This window comes from Rhinolophus sinicus, chromosome 7 (genome assembly GCF_057876585.1).
Source record: "Rhinolophus sinicus isolate RSI-liver-muscle chromosome 7, RSI-T2T, whole genome shotgun sequence".
In the NCBI taxonomy this organism is placed as follows: domain Eukaryota; kingdom Metazoa; phylum Chordata; class Mammalia; order Chiroptera; family Rhinolophidae; genus Rhinolophus; species Rhinolophus sinicus.
Window position 1 is genome coordinate 160,246 of NC_142507.1, and position 20,371 is coordinate 180,616.

The 20,371-nt window shown below is 46.4% G+C and overlaps 1 protein-coding gene across 3 annotated transcripts in view; it reads right to left on the bottom strand.

Annotated features, from left to right (window-relative positions):
• Positions 1-20,371, bottom strand: part of NECAB1 (N-terminal EF-hand calcium binding protein 1) — a 108,883-nt gene that overhangs the window by 44,445 nt on the left and 44,067 nt on the right. For all 3 annotated transcript variants that reach the window (XM_019726238.3, XM_088799326.1, XM_019726236.3), the window contains exon 4: positions 3,741-3,766. In XM_019726238.3, coding sequence (XP_019581797.1) covers positions 3,741-3,766 — 26 coding nt within the window. The remainder of the gene's footprint in view (positions 1-3,740; positions 3,767-20,371) is intronic.

Consider the following 20,371-nt stretch of genomic DNA (forward strand, 5'->3'; position numbering starts at 1 on the left):
ACAGGCCCTAGTCCCTGGGGAGCATGCTCTCAGGTCAGCCCTGTTTCCCTTCCTGTGCAACCCCTTTTTCCCACAAGAGCTACTCTGGTCCTACCAGCGATTCTCGCAACCTCCTCCACCCACCCTCCAATCCCAGGCTGAGTCTGGAAACTCCTCCTTCTTAGCCAACAAGCCACCACTTTCGCCCTTAAAGGCTGAGACTTTGGAAGAAACCCTCATACAACCGACAGATGACATCTCACCTTCAGCTCAGGCAATCTCGTGGCTGAGACGTACTCACGCCTCTCCAGAAAGGTGTACAGAACGACAGATGAGCTGTCAGACTCAGGACAGGATTACACCTAGGCTCTGCAGTTTCCTAGCTGAACAACCTTGGCCAAACCTTAACCTCTCGGGCTGTTTCTCACCGGTAAAATGGGGGCATAGTTTTTTCAGAGTTATTGTCTTGAAACCCTGTGTTCCACTATTTTGTTTGGTGTTGCTCTACCATTTTGATGAAATGGAAGATAATCACTATTGAATATTATAAAATGGCCTTTACGACAGTTTTGGTGAAATTCAAGTCTGTAAGAATGATAAGATATCCAGGATGGCTTGTGGTTTCAACTAGGAGTTTCAAAGAGACTCCTCTCTAACCATCAAAATTATGAAGCAGCCTAGACAATAGACTGGAGGGGTTCAGAACGAGTTGCCCCAAGATGTGCCTCTGTCATATATGGATTATTCTGACCTAGAGGCAATCGAAACCCTGCGGGCTCAAGACAAACTTTCACGTTTTCCTTAAAGAATTTAAATTGGGGCCTTGCCACATGAAAACAAAAAATGGAACTAGACCACTATCTGACCCCATATGCAAAAGTTAACTTAAAATGGATTAAAGACTTGAACATAGTACCTGAAACAATAAAATAAATGGGAAAAAAACACAGGCACTAAACTTAAAGGCCTTGGTCTCAGAGGGGTTTTGTGAACTTCATCCCAAACCCAAGGGAAGTAAAAGCAAAAATAAATGATTGGGACTATATCAAACTAAAAACTTCTGCACCGCAAAAGAAACCATCAATAAAACAAAGAGGCAACCATCTGAATGGGAGAAGATACTTGCAAACAACACATTGCATAAGGGACTAATATCCAAAGTACATAAAGAACGCATATAACTCAATAATAAAAAAAAAATAAAAAATAAAAAAATGGTCAAAGGACCTGAACAGACACTTCTCCCAAGAAGATATACAAACGGCCAACAGACGTATAAAAAGATGCTCAACTTTATTGTTATTAGGGAAATGAAAATCCCAACCACAATGAGATATCACCCCACAACTGTCAGAATGACTATTATCAATAAGACAAGTAATAACAAGTGTTGGAGAGGCTCTGGAGAAAAATGAACCCTCATATACTGTTGCTGGGATTTGTGAACTAGTGCAGCCGCTATGGAAAACAGTGTGGAGGTTCCTCAAAACATTAAGAATAGAATTATCATATGACCCCAGCAATCCCTCTTCTGCGTATCTACCTGAAAAATTGAAAACACTTATATGTAAAGATATATGTACCCCTGCAGCATTATTCACGGTGGCCAAGACATGGAAACAACCAAAGTGTCCTTCCATAGATGATTGGATAAAGAAGATGGGGTATATATACACAATGGAATACTATTCTGCCATAAGAAAAGATGAAATAGTGCCATTTGCAACAACATGGATAGATCTTGAGAGTATTATGCTGAGCGAAATAAGTCAGATGGAAAAGGAGAAGAACTCTATGATTTCATTCACATGTGGAATATAAAACGAAAAGCAACAAATGAACAAACAAGTAAATAAAACTGAACTCACCGATACAGACAACAGAACGGTAGTCACCAGAGGGGAAGGGGGTGGGGGAGGATGAAAAGGGTAAAGGGGGTCAAACATACGGTGATGGAAGGAGACTAGACTCTGGGTGGTGAGCACACAATACAGATGGATTATAAAGTTGTATACTTGAAATTTATGTAATGTTATTAACTGATGTTACCCCAATAAATTCAATTTATAAAAAGTGAATTGGGGCCCTGCCCACAATAAGAGTGATCACCGAAATAACTACAATCTACCTACAGGGAGGGCGAACGGTGAGTCCCGAGCATCTGCTCGTCTCAGCGTCCTGGATGGCTTTCTTCCCCTCTGACGCCCCAGGCTCCTCACCTCATCCTCACGTGAATGAACAGGGGGCTCTATGCTAAACCTGACAAGCTGGGGTGGGGGTGGCGCGGAGGGGCACATGGCAGGCCTGACCAGCACAGGGACCCACAGTAACCACACAGCATGGTCTGGTCTGACCAAACATTCCTAACCGGGCAGGTCGTAGTGGGTAGTCATGCCCTAGGCCGGGAGCCTCCTTATTAAAGTGAGCTCTGTCCATTGATCTCATGCATCTAGGATAACATACCTTGGAAATGGCAGCAACTTTCCTTTCCTACGCCTCGAAGGCACAGCCGTCAGCACCAAGGCACAAAACCACAGAACCCCTCAACTGATATCTTGTTTTCCAAAGACCATCTCTGTGTGCTGTGACTGTTAGTTATTAACTATCCTGCACCCGCCCATGTAAAATAAGTACTTTTTATCCAACCCCAGAGATTACCCCGCTTTGCCTTCTCCTACCCTCTTCGTCTACCACTGAAAGATTTCATGTACCTTCCTTATGTCTCCTCTGATACTAATGCATAAAATAAGCTGCAACACTGCCGTTCTCCGGAGCATTTCCTCCATCAGTTGAGATTTTGCTTCTAGGCATGTCCTCAAAATTTGGTTCAAAAAATACTCTTACATGACTTTTCTATATGCTGGATGTTCTTTCCTCAACACTTAGCTCAGAATGTCTTACATACTTCACTCCCCCTCTCTGTCTGTGAACCACTCATGTATGTTGGGTTCCCACACGTATGTATGTAATTATATTTAGTTATTTTCTCTTGTTAATATGTCTCATGTAGATTTCATTAGATCAGCTGAAAAAAACCAAGAGAGGTAGAGGGAAGTTTGTTCCTCCCTGACAAGACCAAACTTGGACAAAGGTGTTACTCTATACACTTAAAATATAAAACTTAAAACCTTCCAGTTTTCAGAGAAATATGGTTGTTTCAAATGGAACAGTCTCACTATGCTCCATAATTTTTTCATAACAAAGAAATATTTGCCATAAAAAATATTTGCTTTTCTGCATTCCTAGCCTTTGACTTTTGTTTCCACAAAGATGAAGAAAATAAGTGAGGAGGCCATTAAATTGGAGATGCGTAAAGATCTCTCTCCCCATTGAATCATCTGTTTTGCAAGTCACATTTAAAACTCCAGAATGCTCTAGGCAGGTGTGGAACTAGGCTGTTTTCACACATCAAGGGGTCAGTTTTGCAAAACAGTAACAGAGAACTCTGCACAATGTATTTGAAGAGAACAATAAAGTTGCATTAAACAACAATTTTAAAATACATTCAAACTGCTGGAGAATTTACTCTTGTGAAACTAACGGTACCAATTTCACTAACAATTCCTCTCCCCCTACCAAATTAATGAGGACCAGTTCTTTCTGCAGTGAGATACACGCTAGAGCAAAGCTCACTGATAAAGAAATCCCTTTCATTCCACGACATTGTCTATGGCATTAATTTCAGGGTATGTGGAAATAGGACAGTGTTCTTTTTCATTCCAAAGCAAATAATGGATTTGATTGGTCTTAAAGACACTTACCACATAGTTCTTCTGTGTCAAGATTGCTGAAAAGGTGAAAAAACAAGTATTACTTTGGGAATATTTTTAAAGCTTTTCAATGGCTAAGTACAGTTATCCCCCCAACTATATTATGTTAATACACGGCAGTAGCTATTACATTTTGCTTATAAAAAGCCACATCGCTTAAGTAGCCAGTCATCAGTGACTAACAATGATGCCGCCGGATTCTGTCTCTGACCAAACAATTCCTGGGGTCTGGGGTCTGTACCCCCAGCAGCATGCCGGGAGCACTGCACACGGTGAGTCTCTGGAACCAGAAAGGCCGAGTTCAAATCCCGACCCTACCAGTTACCGTCTAGGTGACCCTGATGACTCCGTGCCTCGGAGTCTCAGGTCCTCAGCCCCCAGATGGAGAAAATAAGAATTTCTCACTCACAGTAATGCCACAAGATGTAAAAGGTCAGCACACGTCCAGCAGCTAAAAGAGTCTATGGCACAAAGTAAGCACTTACTGTTAGCTGTCATGATTCCCGACTTGGCACAACTGCTAGAACTCCCTAAGTGCAACCTCTGAGGTAAGTTTGATTCATCACTTATGTCAAAGGATTTCTAACACATACCAAAGAGTTACATGGCTCAGTATTTACATGTATACAACAGACACCCATGGCTCTGATGAAGAGAAGACGAGAGGTTAGCAGATACGACACATTCATATAAGAAGAACAAAGCCTGACCAAGGAAGTTGTGGTGCAGGGATGCAGAACGGTCGACATCCAGAAATAAGTCAACAGAACTCCTAACATAACTTAAAGGAGAAAAACCAGCATATTCACAAGAACTAAAGGGAAATTTAATAAGATTCAGCAGCCATTCCTAATTTAAAACATGTAACGGACTGGAAGAGAAGTGAGGCTCTAGAAGCGAAGAAGAGAGGTCCAGGGAATCACTTCACTGAAGAAGCGATGACAAGGAACGAAGAACCACCACTGCAATTCAGTGTTCTGGCAGCTTTTCAAACAAGTTCCAGTCCTTTCCTGAAATTGGGAGCCTAGAAAATGCATGCAAACATAACCATGACTCTTTGGAGAAACGTGGCATCAAAGCAAGAAATCAGGCCGGACTAAGACACGGGATGAGGCGTTCGAATGAAGGGAGAAAGTTGTCTTTACAGGCTGGGACAAGAGGCTGAGAGGAAAGAGGCAGAAACAGGTGGAGAGGGGGTCTGGAGCAGAGGTATAGCGTCCAAGACAGGGAGGTAGATTTCTTTTTCCACGCCTAAAATTAAAACAAAACAAAAAAAGGAAAAAAAGGCAGAAATCTAACTGGTTCATCTCTGTTTTCTACTTTAGAGGTTTCCTAATCTGGGTGAGCACCTGAATGCCCTGGAGAATTCTTTAAAATGCAGGTTTCCAGGCATAACCCTTAGAAATTCAAGCTGTGGCTCAGTATCTTTTTTAAAAACGTTGCCAAGGTGATTTCAGTAAACAGCCTCTACGTTTCAACACTGCCTCTAACACTTCCTCAAATCAAATAAAGTATTTTTTGGAAATGGAACAATCTGCAAAGGACCTGCTGCACGTAAGTGGCACCTGCCTGTGTTACAATGACACACGCCTGTTCACAGCGTAGGCGTGACAATCACAAACACAGACGTCCTGGTACTCACCACTGTTTGGCTCTAGGGAGGCCCGAGTTCCAAGCAGTGGGGACAGAGCGTCTTCTACACAAGGTGGGTCTCCAATTGCAAACAGTACGTTCCAGCCGTGCTCTGTGGTAAGCCAGGCACGGTGCCTCAGAGGCCGGGCTGGAGTGCAAGTTCTCTGGTTGGTCACGGTCACGTGAGGCCCTTTGAAGCTGCCCTCCTCACGGCTTCATCCACATGCCATCGGTCCTCATGCTTACTGTCACGCGAGGATCCTGGTCCCGCTCCCCGCACAGGAATGCAGGATAGGCTGAGGCCAAAAAGGAACACCCACAGAGCCATGGATGGGGGTTCATACCACTATAGTCTCGCTGGCGGCTGGGTTGGAAACACAGGAAGCAGGAGCCACACGATCCTCAACCCTCCGTCCACTTCTCTGCCAACCAACATACCAACCAACCAACGTAGTCCCAGCAGCTATATCAGTGGCTAATGGCTAAGTGATTACAGCTGATGGGCAACTACTACCCCAGCCAGCCCCTTTCCAACGTGAGGCCGAGAGCCTGGAAACTGCACTCTGGGACTCTGTCCCCACACTTACTCCGGTCAGCTCCAGTCCTGTCTCCTCCCTCAAACCTCAGCTCCGGTTCTGCAGCCCCCTTCCCCACTTTCCCAGTGGGGTGGCCTGCCACTGCTCAGAGTGGTGCCTCAGCCTTCAGGGTGCCGGAAGCACCTGGAGATCCTGCGCCCCACGCCCAGTCCAGCCCCAGCCGCTGCCGGTGTGGCCCTGAGGTTGCACGTGTGCTGCACGTTCCAGACCGCAGTGTGGCAGCACAGGTTAATGCCCCCACAGGTTCGCCTAGGCACTGCTCCGTTCTCTGGGTCCACGTTTGATTGCACTTTCTACACCCCCAGCACCGCCGACACCATCGGACCGCCGGCACTGGGCCACCCCTCTTGCAGGGACTTGCTCAAGCTCCAGCGGGAGGTCCTCTAAGTGCCTCGGACACTGGTGGCAGATGGACTGGGGACCCAGCGCGCTAAGATCCAAACAAGATGTCAAGTACAGTCTCCAAGGCTCTGATTTTGAACAGGTTTCAGGCACAAATAATGTAAAAATTGCATCTTGTATCAAGTATGAAAGTTGTGCATGGGGCCAGTATAAGGCCTTTCTCTTTTCCGGAGATTCTTTACTGATGGAATTTCATATTTAGCAAAGCATCCACGTTTTTCTTTAAATTTTAGGCTTGGACAAAGAAGTGTGACGTTCTCTCTTCGAGGCTACTCCTGTGCTCCAGGCCCCTTCAGGCTCTTTCATATCTTGCTTGACTTCCTTGACATGTATGGGCTTAAATTTGTTCTGTGAGGCGTGTCCGGTAGTTGGTGACAGTCAGAGCTGAGTGTGTGCTGGGCTCCCCCATTTACGATCTGTGCAACCTGAGGGAGGTTACATTTCTCGGCTGGTCCCTCGAGGACAGACTGGGGATAATAATCACCACACCTCCCTCAAAGGAGCACTTGTGAAGAGTGAATAGCAGCATATGTGACGCCTGTAGCCCTTTATACGCCCTGGAGTGGCAGCTCTCACTCAAAGGGATGCCTAATAATGATACTTCAGCACACCAGGGGGCGGGGTCTTAGTCATCTGCCATGGGACAGCACTTCCTTCACCCTCAGCCACGTGGAAATGATGACCTGTCACAGGCAGGGCGGTGGAGCCAGGCCCAGGCCATTCTATGACCAAGTGATGGTTCACGTTAGGTCAGGGCAAGGTAACCCGCGTATGCGGTGCTGTATTCCTCACGCCTCGCCCTATGGCAGAGGAATGTTGCACACTTGCTTCTTCGTCAGAAGCTCAAATGAGGAGGTGGCCCTGTGTGTCAGGACGGCCAGTCATCCATGTTGATGACACGTGTAAAGGATTCCTGTGACAATGCACACTGCAAAACTGGTGAACTCATTCCAGACCTGAAAGGTGATCTGATGAAAGACACTGAAACAGCAGCTTGGCTGTGCTCAGTGTTACATGAAAACTGGCATGAAGACAATTAGGAATCATTCTGTGGTAATTAAGGAGAAGCCACTTTCTGTTCACTTAGCTCAGCTTGATCTCTGCTTCACAGAGTACAGGATATACCAGGTGGCACCTCATTCTAGAAAACTGTGGTCTACCAGCAGTTCAAAGAAGATGTAAGCATCGCTTTGCTAGCTTTCTATAATCACTCAGGAGAAATCTACTTTAAAAATCAAGAACAGAGATGACACTCAAGAAAAACTCTCTGCTGTTTTGAGCAAAAACCTTTCCTCATTTTGGAAAATTTTGTCTAAAACTTTTACCAGACTAGTTTTGATGTTTCATAAAGACAAAAAAAAAAAAAAAAAAAAGGACATCTCGAGAAAATTAAAAAGAAAAATCAAGCTAAATGAAAGCAGTTATACTTTAAATGTTCTTTTATTGCCAAATATTACTTGAAAATTGCATAGTTTTCACTTAACAATATAGTACTGTACCTTGTGCTTTAAAAACAAATTTTTCAATTAATGCTATTTATTGTCTATTTGCACAAAACACTATAATCAATGGGAGAGAAATCAGTGCCTGCTTTCAATAAGCTTTATGATTATTTTGGAAGAACAAAGATAAACGCCTGTAGAAATAAAATTGTACTTATGAAGTAGCATGTTGGAAAGTTCTAACTGATGACAGAGCAAATCGTAAGCATTGTGACTATGCCTGGCAGGTGCTTTAAAGACACGGCTCACAGTCTCCTCTTCTGCTGCTGCCCCACAGCACTCGCCGTTACTGCCTCTACTTCCAGGGACGAGGAGGAGCAGTGACCAGGCTGAGCACAGGCCGGAGGGGGTGTGATTGTTCGTGTCATGTGTCATCGTGACTGCTCCACAGTGGCCATGGATGTTGCCACGCATTGTTCCGGATGTCCCTGTGAGAGTGGTTTTGGATGGGACTGGCAGTTAAATGGGTGATCTGTGAGTAAAACAAATCACCCTCCATGGTGTGGGTGGGCCTCATCCAATCAGATGAAGATGTGACCAGAGAAAAGACTGACCCCCTGGGTGACAGGCAATGCTCTAGCAATGGCCTCTGGACTTGACCTGCACCAGCAGCCCGGGCCTCCAGCCTGCCAGCTCGTCCTGCAGATGTTGGGCTCGACGGCCTCCATAATTTCAGGAGCCAATTCCTTAAACTAAATCTTCTTCTATAATACATTAATCCACATCCTGTCAACTGACAGTCTGCTCCTCTGGAGAACCCTGACCAACGCATGAGGTCCGATCCTTTACTTTTGAAAAGCCTAGACCCAGGTAAGAGGAAAGATTTCGAATGCTATGACTCAGTAATTTCTAAATCTTCTCATCCCCCAGCTAGATAAAGATTCTCCAGAGAAAATGAGGAAAAGAAGAACGTGGAGAGTGAGGAGAGCTTGGATTCAGGCACCACTCTCCCTGAGGTCCTCTGCCCTGTCTCCCCCCAAGGCCAAGTCTGGAAGGTGGACCTGGCAGAGGACGTGTGTTTTTGGTGGCAGAACCCGAGGGAACGTGGAGCTCTGACAGCAGGGAGGTTCTGTGACCATCTCCACACAGACAGGCTGTCCTCCTCGAGAGCCATGATGGGAGCAGCAGACACGCGTGTCTGGGCAGGAGCACCTGGGCAGTGAGCGTCAGGAAGTCACCTGCCCAGAGGTTTTGGGACCCGACAGGGGTGCTCGGGACCTGACAGCAGCAGACCTGGCACAGGGAGCTGGCAGGAACGGGCTGGCAGGTAAGAAAAAGGGAGGTGCAAGGGACCTGCCTTAAGCAATGACCAAAATCAGGGGAGAAGGAAGCCCACACTGCAGGTGCATCACGGAGCATGAGCACGGAGGAACAGGCACTCTCTGTCTGTGATGTCGCGCTTAAGACACCCCAGGACTCACACAGCCCCCAGAATGGAGGGCGTGACCCTGACTGACGAGCTTGAATCTTCACCGGGGGAATGGACGCGCAAAACAGAAGTTAAGTTACAGAAAATGCAGTTCACGTTTCCTGTCCCCTCCCACCTGCGTGTCACGGCTGGCTACCTCTGGAAGTACGGCTCCACACAGAATGGAGAAAACACGGGCTCAGGGACACAGGCTGCAGCCCAGGCCCCGTCAGCCACAATTCTGGCAACTCACTTCTCCCCTCTGAACTCAGCTTTCTCAAATGTAAAATGAAGGCATTGGACCAGAAGTTCCCTGCAGAAGCAAGATTCCTTGACATACATCTTCAGTGTTCTCAAATGTTAAAGGAAACATCCAGAAGGAAATAGCGCTGTACAAAAATTATGCCAGATTTTGCATTTGCGTATTTTCTAGCCCACAACCAGAGCTTGATAAATATCTGTTTAGGTGACATCACACAAATCCCAGAGTTCAGTGCTGAAATGACCCTTAGGGCCTTGTCACCTCATTCTGTCTCACTGCTCTGGCTGCTGAGGACATAACAGTCAGATGTCTAACAATGACACCAGGCCTTATGAAAAGTCATCCCTTTCCTTTCTCTAATACATGCAAAGAAAATATTAAAGCTTTTCCACTCATGAACCTGCAAATTATAGCTGTGACAGAAATTAAAGAAAAAGAAAGAAGAAACAAAAAGATTCTTCCCTCCTTCCTTTGTTATGGGAAGAGCTTGCCTATTACCTCATGGACAAAAAGGCAAAAGACCAGTAATTCTCCTCCCATTCAACCAAAGGGATGGTTCTGGAAGGGCACAGTGGAGTACACTTCATATTTCCACCTGTCCCCACCTGCCACACTCTAAGGCAACTTTTCCAGCACTTACAATCACGTACCGCATACACTGCTCTGAAATTCCTTAGCAACTTCATACAACTCCTAAAGCACATCCCGTTAACAGTCATGTGTGATGGTCTGAGATCCCTCAAGAACGACCACCAAAGACAAACCCTCTGGCCATCCCGATGGCAGCATGTCTCGGCCGTGGCAGTGTTGCAATGTCCTGCCTGGAGAAAGCCTGCGTGTGGCCGAAGAGCTGACCATGCAGAGCGGGCGAGCCGTCCCCTGCAGAGCACAGCGCTCCAGCAGACACGCTGCTCCAGCCCCCGGGAAACGAGGGGCAATAGCACCCAAGGAGCCTCCCCGCATAGCAGGGTGTGCTGCAGGCAGTCCAGGGGGCAGCCCTCCCTCCTCCCCTGCACCTGTCGTTAAGGGATGAGAAACAAGGGAAAATGTCAAAAACAAGCGACGTCACATGTTTGTCAGGCGTATAGGTTTATATTGGCACCGTCTTCTTGTCCAAAGGCAGAGGTGACCTGTGATGGGTGGCCTTCCAGGGGGTTCCCTGCAGCTCACCTTGTGGGATCCCAGCCTCTCCCTTCCGCGTGGGCTCCTGGCCACCCAGTGTCCCAAATGACCCCTCAGCCTGAACGACCGCCCTCCACCCTTGTCTCTGGTAATTCCTGTCAGGACCCAGACCGCTGTCCTGTAATCTCAGGGCCACCACCCCTTATCCATCAGGAGGGCTCTTCTTGCTTATGACTGAGGTGGGTGTGCTCAGTGCCCCCTCTCCTTGCTGTCTGGGGAAACAAGTCCCCAGGCCTCGCTCACTGCTGAGATACTGGCATGGAGGGGGCGAGGGCGAGGTGCAGCGCCAAGCACGGACAGCCCTTCTCACCTCCCTTTCCAGGCAGCACTCGGCCTCCAGCTCTCCTGCTGTCCCTGAAGTCCACGTCCTCTGACCCCCACCTATCTCTGTGCTATGCGCATGTCCTTGCGGAGAAGCCCATTACCCAGCTGCCACTGCTCCCTGCAGACGAGCTTGGGAACAGGGCGGGTCCTGTCACGGACTTCCATTTCTGAGGCTCTTCAGTACGGAGAGCTGGCTCCACCCTACATGGCATTTCCCGCACATTCTCCACTAAACCGACAGGCTCGTCACGGCTGTTCTGTTCCTCCTGGTAGCAGCTCTTGAATTACTACGACATGTTTTGGTGGAGGACATAGGTGCCCCATATCCCACAAAGGCTCCGCACTGACCTGGCGGTCACAGCCTTTCCTCAGCAGGCCCTTCTGGCCTCTGGAGCCCCCTCGCCGTCCCCCTTGAACCGGTGACCTTTGGCACCTGCCACGTATCACACTGTCTCCCCTGAAGGCTCCCACATGGATTCTCTTTGGCCAGAAGGTCGCTCCATCCCCAGCCACAGCATCACCTCTTCTGACAACAGCTCAGGACACGGCTTGTAAATTAACTTCTAAGAAGCCTTCACTGGCCCGTAGTACTGGGTCAACCCTAAAGCAGTTGTAGTTCCCTGTCACAGTCTACGAGTTACCACTTTTCCTCCTTCTGGCTAACGTATAAATCCCTTGGGTGCCACAATACCCCCAGCACTTAGCACAGTGCCTGGCACAGAGTAAACACCTGGTAGCTGTCTGCTGGAAGGCAGGCAAGCTCCGTGTGTGTGGGCGGGGCAGACCCGAATTTTACACCTTCCTTCTCTTCCTAGTCTCTAGGGTCTTCGACCCTACAATTCCCAGGAAGCTCCAGTGGTAGCTTCTTACAAGATGTAAACTCTTTTTTGCTATATCAGGGTTGACACAGAATTATTCACGAATGGCTGGTGATTTCTTTGACTTAGAAGTTAAGAGTGAAGGCAAATCTGGAGTAGCGGTTCTTTGCTGGTTTGACCTAGAACATGAAAGTCTGTATCAGCCATTCCTCCCCCTTTCACAAAAATTAATATGTGTAATATCTATAACATTTTATACGAAATTTCCAGGGACTCACATTTCCCAGGTTAAGAAACCTTGTGCCAAAGATTTCTGACATAACAAATCAAGGACAGAAATTTCCTGTGTCGCCTGTGACCGAGAAAGGGAGGGGATGTTTTTCTCATGGGCTTTGAAACATAGATTATTTTCTTCACTGAAAAGGATAATTCCAATAAAAAACAACAACTGAGGATAATAATCTTTCGTACATTCAGAGCAAGTAAATAAAAAACACACCCTTATCTTTTCATTGGAATGTCTCTCTGAATGTACTCTATTTCAAAGACATCATCCCTTTCAGGTGTCATGAAACTGCCAGGAAAACAAAATGCAAATAGAAATGTCAAGAGACAATCAGAATTAAGAGCAAAACAAAAACTCAAAGACTGCAGAGCTCTTACAATCCACTCTAGTTTAAGTTAGTCCAGTACAGACGTAATTTTTCAACATCAAGTTTGGAGAGGGAGCAGAGTGAGAGAGAGAGAGAGAAACCAGGCCAAGAGGGACTCAGAGGCTGCAGATACAATTCCATGATTGCGACTTACACTTTTCAAATAAAGGTCAAATGGTAAGTGTCTCCCTATGTGATTCTGGATGAGCCCACAGCAGGGGACCTGATCAATTACTTTTCCCGGACTGGGATTTGATGTCCCCGTCTATATTATTTCCTTCAATGACTGACCTTTGGCCAAAGAGAGACAGGTGACCTCCATTGACACATAACCCAGGAGTCTCTGGTGTTTTGAAGCAATTTTTAAAAAGTTAGTCTCTTACTAATAACTTTCAGACAATCCAATTTTTGTTAGAAGACAGGTTGTTCAAACAGTAACATAAACATGTTAAATTGCTTTTTGTCACCAAGAATGAACTATTAGAAAGATCCTGGGTTACATAGGCTTGGAAACAGACCTGGTGATGGACAGGACTGCCTCTTCATGGCCCCCCATGCAAGCAGGAGACACAGACTCTACTTCTGCAAGAAGCCAACCCTACAGAAGATATTTAGAAAACAACTTTCTATTCATCAACATGCCGGCCGCCCATAAATATGAAGTAATATTCATTTATGTATGCGTAATATATGGCATATGGTACCCACTGTAAATGATTAATATGTACTTGTTGAATAAATAAATGAATAAGTAGGTAATAAATGACTAATTTCTTACAGGTTGCAATCTCAACTGAAATAGCAGTTGTCAAATTTGACATTCTGAATTATCACTTGGAAACTATTTACAATTCAAAAAAAATGAAAGAAAGAAAAGAAAGAAGCCCTGTGCCAGTCTCACATCTGCATCTACGAGCTTGAACCTGAGGGCAGTGGGGATGGGAAGGGGAAATTACTTATGCGGATGAGCATTACCCTTGGGCCTCCATGGGCAGATCTATAATTATTCTGATTCATTGTTTTTAATCTAAAGGTGATTAAAAATGGATTCCCAGAGAAGCTAAAAAATAAAATGAAGCCACTGCACCCACGAGTGAGTGAGCTGAGGGCGATGAGGTCCTGCTGACACGGGCTCAGCTTCCTTCCTGGCAGTTTGACTGAACAGCTAAAGAAAGCTCTTGCTATTTAGTCTATTTTTCCCACTAAGAAACCTTTTAAGATCAGAAAAGAGAATATAGCATCCTATGCAGTAGACGCTGCTTTTTAAGCATTAGAAACCTTTTCACATATAAATGCAGAACCATGAAATATACCGGGACAAGAAGAAATTCTTAATTTGAGTCTGTTAAAAGAAGGAAATCATCCACATTTACATCTTCACATTATGTTTCATGGTTTTTAATTCACAGGGATAGACAACTATTTTAAAAGAGACTAACCTGTGAAACTGCTTCATTGAGGGTCCAAAGCCAGACTTATCATTTCCTGTCCCCAGTGAGGAGTCATTCTGCTTCCTTCCTTGGCAGGACGCATCCATGGCGTCGCCTGCCTTGAGGTCAGTGAGCGTGCTCTGAACCCCACGGTCGCCGCAGTGCCCTGCTGCACGCCTTTTCCAGCTAATCAGGGCCCCCCACCCGCAGCAATTGGTCAGCTAAGCACGGCTGACTGTGCTCCAGGGATGGCAGGAAGCAGTGCAGAGCCGCGTCCTTGCCTCAGAGTTCAGAGTTTACATTTGGAGACAAAATGAACATGCTAATGAAATAAGCAGCCACAGTAAGAGATGGCACTCCAGAAGTAAGTGATATATACCTCACTGTGTTGCAGAACTTTGGATAAGGATGGTCACGCCAGAAGAGAAGTTAGGGAACACACTGTCACGGTAACAGTCATCACTATTACTTAGTGGCAGGTGCTTATACGCGTATATCATTGCTAAACCCTGCAAGGTGGGTCGTCACGTGGGCTCCACTTTACAGGCGGTGACATGAGGTTCAGTGAAGGGCAGTGCCCAGCCCCAGTCCTAGCTACATCCTGTAAAGATTGCAGCTCGGCTCTTCATGGAGCTGGATGGATGGCCCTTGACACCTGGAAAGCGGTCCTGGGCAGGGGGAGGGGCGGCACTATTTAGGGAGGGAGCACCGGTGAGCCCGGGCTTGTTACTGAGCTGTGACGGCTGCTGGACACTGCTGGGCCCTGGGATCAATGGGAAGCAAAGAGCCACGACTCCTGCCTTCCTGGAGTTTAGAGCAGGGCAGGTAAGCATTAACTACACAAACACGGGACACACAGGACACTGCAGCTGGTCAGTGCTGCCGAGAAGACACATGCCCCACTGAGAAGGCAGAGCCAGAAATGTGACCTCACTGGGAAGGCTTCTGGCACAGACGTGGATCCAATGATATGAGCACGGAGAAAAGCTAGAGAAAACCACACTTTAGGTGGTAGCAACAACTGGTTACGGGGAAAGGGACGGGGGGGGGGCATGGGGAGGAGAAGAGAGCCAGAAAAAAAGGTCTCTGATTAAAACAATGCACACACTGGAAGTATAGTAACCAAAGGCTACCGGTAGTTATCGCCAGGCGGTGGGACTCAGGCATTTTTATGCTCTTATTTTTTTTTATCATTTCTACATTGTTTGAAATCTTTTTACAATAAGCATGAGTTACTCATATAATTCTTATTGTGGGGAAAGTATTTTCCTGAAGAAATTGCTTTTGAAAACCATTCATTTCAAAAGTGACACTGACTTTCAAGTTGTTTGTAACCTCCAATTATTTCAGGAATTCTGAAATCTTGAGGCATCACAGAGAAAAATAATTGTAATGCTCCCCCAAACTGACTGTTCTTGAAAATAATCTAGCTGCAAGAGAGGAAGCTTGCATGTGGTGGTAACAATCAAGAGAGTTGGGTGGGTTCACAGGACAAATCAGCCAGGGAGAAAGGACAGAACTGGTGCATGCACTGGGCCTGGGAGCTGGGGAGGGTCCTGTCCCAGAAGCGAGCACAGTACTTTAAAGAGATTGCGGTTAACAGTTCACTGGCTGGATTTCATCCACTTGGCAGACACTGGTGAGGTAAGAAAGAACATGCATTTGTGTGAATAAATAATTCACCTGGCTCTCTCAGTAGACAGTTTTTATTTTGACTAGTAATTGATTTTGATTCACCATTTGCAAGTGTATTATGGCTGATGTGAAGAAACTGTTCAGTTACGATTAAAAGAGAATTCAAGTTCTTTATTGAAGGGAAGAGACGACAGCCAGAAAATAATTCTCTAGGTAAGATGAAAAGCACAAGGTTTGAAAGCAAAGGCCTTTAATACAAGTGATGAAAGGACACAGTAAAACTGTGAGTGCTCTGAAGAACAATGGAGAAAACGCAGCAAATGTAAAGTGATGGAAAGGAGGGCGGCGAGGGGACTGCGTCCAAAAGCAGATGCATTCAAGATAGAAAGGCAGGCTGGAGGCAGGGAAATGTGCCAGAATGGAAATAATGTCCACAGAGAAAAGGAATAGCACTTCTACATTGTAGCAACTCCCACAGTGTGAAAATCCTACATAATGGATATAAAAAGAGAAGAGATAACGGCAGCAATTAAAGCAATTACCTCTATAGTGTACATCCAAATATAGTCTCCTGCTGGAGAGTTAACCACCTTTTCATCAAGAATAATGTACCGGGGGGTGGCCGGTTAGCTCAGTTGGTTAGAGTGTGGTGCTAATAACACCAACGTTGCAGGTTTGATCCCTGCGTGGGCCACTGTGAGCTGCGCCCTCCTTAAAAAAAAATTATGTGTGTGTGTGTGTGTGTGTGTGTGTGTGTGTATACATATACATATATATGTGTGTCTGTGTACACACACACACACACACACACACACACAATATACCTGAAAGTGAATTTCAAACCTGTCCTTGGAATGTTTTGATTTCTGATATACACAATAAAGAGCTAAAAACCTACTGAGGTGGCACGACAATGGGAAGAGTGGGCTTTGTCTCAGATAACCCTGAGAGAATCCAAGGCCCTTACACGTACTCTGTGACCTTGGGAAAGTTACTTAACTTCCTGTATCCTTAATGGGAAGCTGTGAATAATAGAAACTTTTTAATTTGGTTTTTGGGAAGAGCAAATAAGATGATGTAAGTGCCTGGCATACAGTCATTAGTAAATGTATTTCCCTGTTCAATTAGAAATTAAATATTTCCTTTAGAAATTACACATTTTTTAGAAATTACATATGACTGCCTTGACACAATATTTGGCCTGTCTACCATCTTCGTCAGAGAAAATCTCCCCCCCCCCATAAGTTATAACTAAGAAGAAACCATTTCCCTGTCACTTGAAAAAGTGCTCCTTAAAATTCTTTCCTTTCCAAGTCCCTAAAACTGTGCTAATCTTTGTAATCATACAGCAGGTTTCTGCTTGTCGCTCCCTCTCTATTCCTGCAGGGGAGGGCACCCAGCCCCCCAACCCATGCTGCAAACTGTGGAGCAGCCTGACCTAGGGGGCAGTGGGGTGCGAGGAAATGCCTTCCCAGGAAAGAAAAGGTATTTGGCAGTAGCTCTCAGGAAACAGCCCGTTTTTTCTCTCCACATCTTTATGAGCTGGAGATGCTCAAAGAAAGTACACGGGTTTGAGAAATGACTGAAGTGAAAGGCACACCTAAAACTGAGTGAATGCTAAGGGCGTCTGATAGCCACGGGTGAATTCTAATGGCCCAACAGAATCAATAACTGCAGAGCTGGTTTCTGACTGGGGTGAGTCCTGGTGAGACGGTGGACTTGCTTTCAGTCTCTAACATCATTGCCCAGGGCGCCCAAATAGAATACAGTCAATGGTGTTTACCTTGGCCACACACACAGTCTAATTTTTAAATTCTTAGTACGTATGGATAATGTACTATGTGAGAGTGCACAGAGTATCCCAGCTAGATGGAGATTGCGCAGAAAGACTGAAGGAGCAGGGCCAGACATTACTCACTGAGTCTGCTTAAGTTTGGCATTCCCTGAAGACAGAGACCTGGCAGGACCACAAGGAGCAAAGGAGTGGCTTTCAAGGCATGACCCTGGTAGCTGGAGCCCAGAGAACAGGACCCGGGGACAGCTGGCCCGGTGGTCAGCACCCTGGACAGCATAGCGGCCCTGGGGACAGCCAGGTCTTTCCACCCTGGACAGACTGCCTGGTGGTCACCACCCTGGACAGCATAGCGGCCTGGGGGACAGATGGCCCGGTGGTCAGCACCCTGGACAGCTCAGCAGCCCTGGGGACAGCCGGCCCTGTGGACAGACGACCCCATGGTCAGCACCCTGGACAGCACAGCGGACAGGCCGCCTGTTACAACAGAGCCTTCTCACTGGTTCTGTCTCTGCCTAGATAGAGCTTCAGATTTCCTGAGCGACCCCACACGCAGCAGGAAGTATGGAATTCAAGCCCCCGCACCTACACCCCCCTCCTCTGGGGAGGCAGATCGTCTTCCTCTAAAATCTGAGACCTGAGATGGGAAAGGGCTGAGGAGACTGTTATTTGATCTGTAGGAGCCTCAGGTTTTCCTTGCCCAGCATCTATCCCTTGTATTCTGATGACAGCATATGGTTCCCTTTCATGTTACGTTTTCCTGAAAATACTGATTTCTCAGGGATGTGCATGAGAGCTACGCTAGGTTAACACATTTTTTGCGGGAAACGAGTAAACTCGTCATATCGCCTCTAGTTGGAACCGGCAAAAATTTTGCAAATTAAATAAATAGAGATCTCTTTTTAAACTAAAACACTGAAAGTTTCATAGAAAAATATCAAATAGATCGAAAGATATGAATATTTTACAGAAAGTCTAATTTTGGCGAGAAAATGTCAAAAAAGCCCCGCGTTACGACACGATTTGGCGGGAAAATGCCCGCTTACAAAGACCAGAATTTTTCTGGGACCACTGGAAAGGAAAGCAGTCTCTCTGAGAGCTTGCTAGGCTGGTGACAAGAGGGTCGCCCACCATGACAGCCGACACAGGAAAGAGGAGAGCGAGGGGGCAGGCACGTTCCTTGCATGTCATCTGAGGGCCTGTAAGTCAGCTACGTTATGTATCTGCCAGGCACAGCCCGCAAGCACAGCCTACTACACGGGCTGTGGGGCAGGGGCCTGAACTATTCTCCAGGCGCTAAGAGCTTGGTCGCTGCTGCCTTCCAGCTGAAGGTGGTGGGGGCCACGTGAACAGGGACACGCCCCATGCCCACCACTGGACTTGCAATGAGTTTCTGTCACCACGCGGTGCAGGCCGTGCTACAGGCTCTTGGGACCCACCGACTGCTGCTCCTGCTTTCTCTTTCCTGCCCACAAACTGCCTACTTGAGCAGCGCAACGGAGGTGACTCAAGAGACAAAGTGCTTTGTCAACCAACTCATCGCACTTCAGAATTTAACTGTCATTCACAAATACAAGATGAACAACCTTTTATGTTTCAGAAGGAACAAAATTCTGCCATGGGGAACAACCCTTCCCTTTGATATTCTTACCCTTTGATTACTATGTCATCACTGGTGCAAAAGACCTGTCTTCAAATATTAGAAAGATTTGTCAGAAACTATCCGTATTCTGCATAGTGCTGAGGAATAGAACTAAGAAAAGTAAGTGAAAGTTTAGAGAGAAAATTTCAGTTTCGTTTAGGAAAGCTTCGTAAACGTTCGGAGTGAGCTCAAGATGGACTGTGCTCTTTCAGTCGGTGGCGACGTTTCTGTTGCTTTGGCGTATGTCAGTGATTTAACAAGTACGTCAGTGATTTAATAAGAGCTGGGTTCAAGTTCCAGCACCCAGCACCCACAGTTACTTGAGCCTGGAGACAGGAACGCTTGGCTTGCAGAATTCAGGCGTCCACCTGTCACCACAGCCCCCTGCAGGCCGTGGGAACACCTCTGGTTCCCTGAGACAACAGCAGCACTGCCACCTCATCTGCCACCAGGCCATGCTGACAATCGGGGACTCCAGAGGGCAGCGCACTGAGAGAACCGTTTCTGGTCTCCAGGGGACCTGCCGGTGCTGTGGTTAAACATAAGGGTCCCTGCTACCTTCTTCGTGTTTTCCTTGACTGACTTCATAATGCACACAAGCTGGTTTTCTGATAAGTGACGGCACTCGGGCTGAGCCACTGATGTTTCCTCTTGACTCAATACTCTTCCTTCTATATTCCTGCTCTCTAACTGGTGAGATGGTTTCAATTTGTAAGCTATCAAACAAAGCTTTATGTTAATTTTTTTGCTAGTCCTTTCTTTCAAACTTAAATTTTAAGGTCTTTAAGTATTCTTTCATAAACAGTAACTTTTACAAAATTTGAGGGAAAAATGTGTTTAAAAAAGCTTTAATGGCGCTGCAGTAAGGCTAATTGAAATGACTGAGAGAGTAACATACATTTTTAAATAGAAGAAAGGATAGGCATATTTGACCCAGAGAGAAGATACCTAATTTTGCAACTCTGACCATCAATATTGCTCCAAACTGAGGTACTGTTAAACGTTACTAAAACTCCATGAGGTGGAAATAACCATCACACAAGGGAGTCCGAGCTTCTCCATTCCTACAAAGCAGCCTCGGCTCTGTCCCCGGGCTCATTTCTCAGAACGACCCACAGTGATCTGAGGACTCAGCTGACATGGGCCGTTCTCCTCTGCCTCTGCCCCGGAAGCCTGTCTCGCGTCCAGCCAGAGTGACTGCAGAGACCGTGCTCCCTGGCCTGCATGCTTTAAAGGGTCCCTGTAGGTTAGGTGGAGGCACGTCTGCAATCTCCTAATGCAGAGTCCTTCTTGTCTGGTTTATTGTTTCCAGATCTTTCCCCACCTACTCTTAGCCTCACAGCT